A 2,156-nucleotide genomic window follows, 5' to 3' on the forward strand; every position below is an offset into this window, starting at 1 on the left:
TTTAATAGAAGAAAGTATTCTTGTGTTGAGGGAGTACTTGAGTGGAGGCATCAGTCCTTTTTCTAACTGGGGATTATAGGTATTAATTTATGTCTAGTCTGAATATTTCTACGATATCTATTTCCCATATTTCTCTTAGGGATCTGTATCATATTTCATATGAGTGGTTGTGATACACAAACCATAATTAATTACAATGGCAGCACAACATACGGACTCTTCCAGATCAGCAATAAATTTTGGTGCAGGGACGACCAGTTCCCTCAGTCATGGGACATCTGTGACATCGCCTGTGACAGTGAGTAGCTGCTTTTGCCTGTTCCTGTTTTTCTGGAGCTTGTCCCTCGGACATTTTATTTTCTGTGTCAAGCACATCTCTTGCCTCACTGTCTTGGCTGGATTCCACATCAATGGTGGAACTTGAATGGGTAGTGCTGGGTAAAAAGCTGTCAGAATCTTTCACAATGACCAAATCCCAGACAGTTCCCTGAATTCAGGGATAGGCAATCCAAGCTTGCTGGGAGAACTAACCCTGACGTGTAAGGAATTTTTAAATCAAAGCAGTTGATTACTCTTTCAGAGACTTGCCACTTACACGGAAAGAATTTCTAACCAGAAGGAAGCTTCGGCCTTCTCATTTAGTAAGAAAACAGGCATGAGGTTTAAGTTCAGAGAAGAGTCAGACCTACTGGATCTAGGGAAGAAGAGAACTCATCACCGTTCTGTATAATACTTCTTAGCTCTTTTATTCTTTCCTCTGAAACTTCCATTAGACTTCCTGAATGATGACTTATCTGATGACATACAGTGTGTCAAGAAGATTCTGGACAGTGAAGGGATTGGCTACTGGTAAATTCCATTTTATTTTTAGCCCCCTCTGCCCTCCTCTTCCTCACCCCTTTATCCCTGGCACCATTCACCTTTTTCTTTCGTTCAGTCTGTCCTTTGTTCTAGAATATAGCTTCCAAAAGAGAATTCATTGAATAGATTTAGGTCTTCCTGTTGTCCCTTTTCTTTTTAACATTTAAATCATTTTATTGGAGGTGCTTACAGATATTATAACAATCCATAATCAATTATATCAAGCAAACTTGTACATATGTTGCCATCGTCGTTTTCAAAACATCATCTTTCTACTTGAGCCCTTATTATCAAGATCTTCCTTTCTTAAGTCTCCACGGAACTCTTCTTGTCTAGCGCCTTTCTTAATAAAGGGTTCCCTAGAGGAGGTTTGATATTCAGTCCTCTGTTCACCTGGCCTTGAAAGTCTAATTCCACTTGTTTTGTTCTACACCCTAAAATAATCAAATTTTTATTTTTATCCCTACAATTTGCTTGACTTTGAGTGTATAGATCTTATCTCTTGTCATCTAGCTGGGAACGTGTTCCTATAATTTTCATTTGCACTCTGACCCCCAGTCCTCCAGGTAATAGAGCTGAATGGAAATTTGGGTTAAACACTAACTTTGTCTCCTTTTCTATTACCAGGCCAGCCTATAAACCTCTCTGCTCTGACAACTTGGAACAGTGGCTCTGCAAGTCATGAGCGCCTGCCGCCCTGGCTGCTGTTCTTGGACATTATCTCAGTTTCCTTCCTTTTACCTCCCCAAAGCAGACTTGTCTCTGAGCCTTAGGCCCTACAGTGACACCACTGGACTTTGAGGACTAGTCTCCAGGGACGTATGACTGGTGCATTGGGATTTAGTCCCTTGATCAATGCCTTTGATGGAACTTTGTCTGCAGAAGTGGATTCCACTCAGACCTGAATAAACGGTCTGACTTTGAGGGGCTGGCTGCATTTACTTATTTTCTGGAGGCAAAGTGAGTAAACAGAGTGGATGAGTAGACACTGGGCTCATAGGTCATAGACACCTCTTCTCTCTGCTGGAGGGAAAGTTGCTGTCATTATAAGAGAAAATGGGGTTACTTTCAGTAGCAATTTGATTCAGCAAACTTTTAATGATCTCTTAATAAAATAAACAAAAAATGATCGAGGGAATCCAAGTCAGCTAAAAGAGACTCTTCTCTTAAAAATTAGTAGCAAAAATAAATATTAATAAAATAGTTATTAGAAAAGTATGCTTTGTCCTTGAAAGAGGTTAAAAATGTGTCCCGCTCATTTTGAAGAGGAAAGACCACTTACATTTGGCATGCCA

General features: G+C 40.1%; 1 protein-coding gene across 1 annotated transcript in view; it reads left to right on the top strand.

Annotated features, from left to right (window-relative positions):
- LALBA (lactalbumin alpha) overlaps positions 1–1,546 on the top strand; it is a 3,644-nt gene extending 2,098 nt beyond the window's left edge. Inside the window, exons 2-4 of the mRNA XM_004711490.1 lie at positions 140–298; positions 774–849; positions 1,489–1,546. Of these exons, the coding sequence (XP_004711547.1) occupies positions 140–298; positions 774–849; positions 1,489–1,546 (293 nt within the window). The remainder of the gene's footprint in view (positions 1–139; positions 299–773; positions 850–1,488) is intronic.
- The last annotated feature ends 610 nt before the right edge of the window (positions 1,547–2,156 follow it).

Source organism: Echinops telfairi, unplaced genomic scaffold, assembly GCF_000313985.2.
Source record: "Echinops telfairi isolate 266 unplaced genomic scaffold, ASM31398v2 ScPeMD7_12;HRSCAF=54, whole genome shotgun sequence".
Lineage (NCBI taxonomy): Eukaryota > Metazoa > Chordata > Mammalia > Afrosoricida > Tenrecidae > Echinops > Echinops telfairi.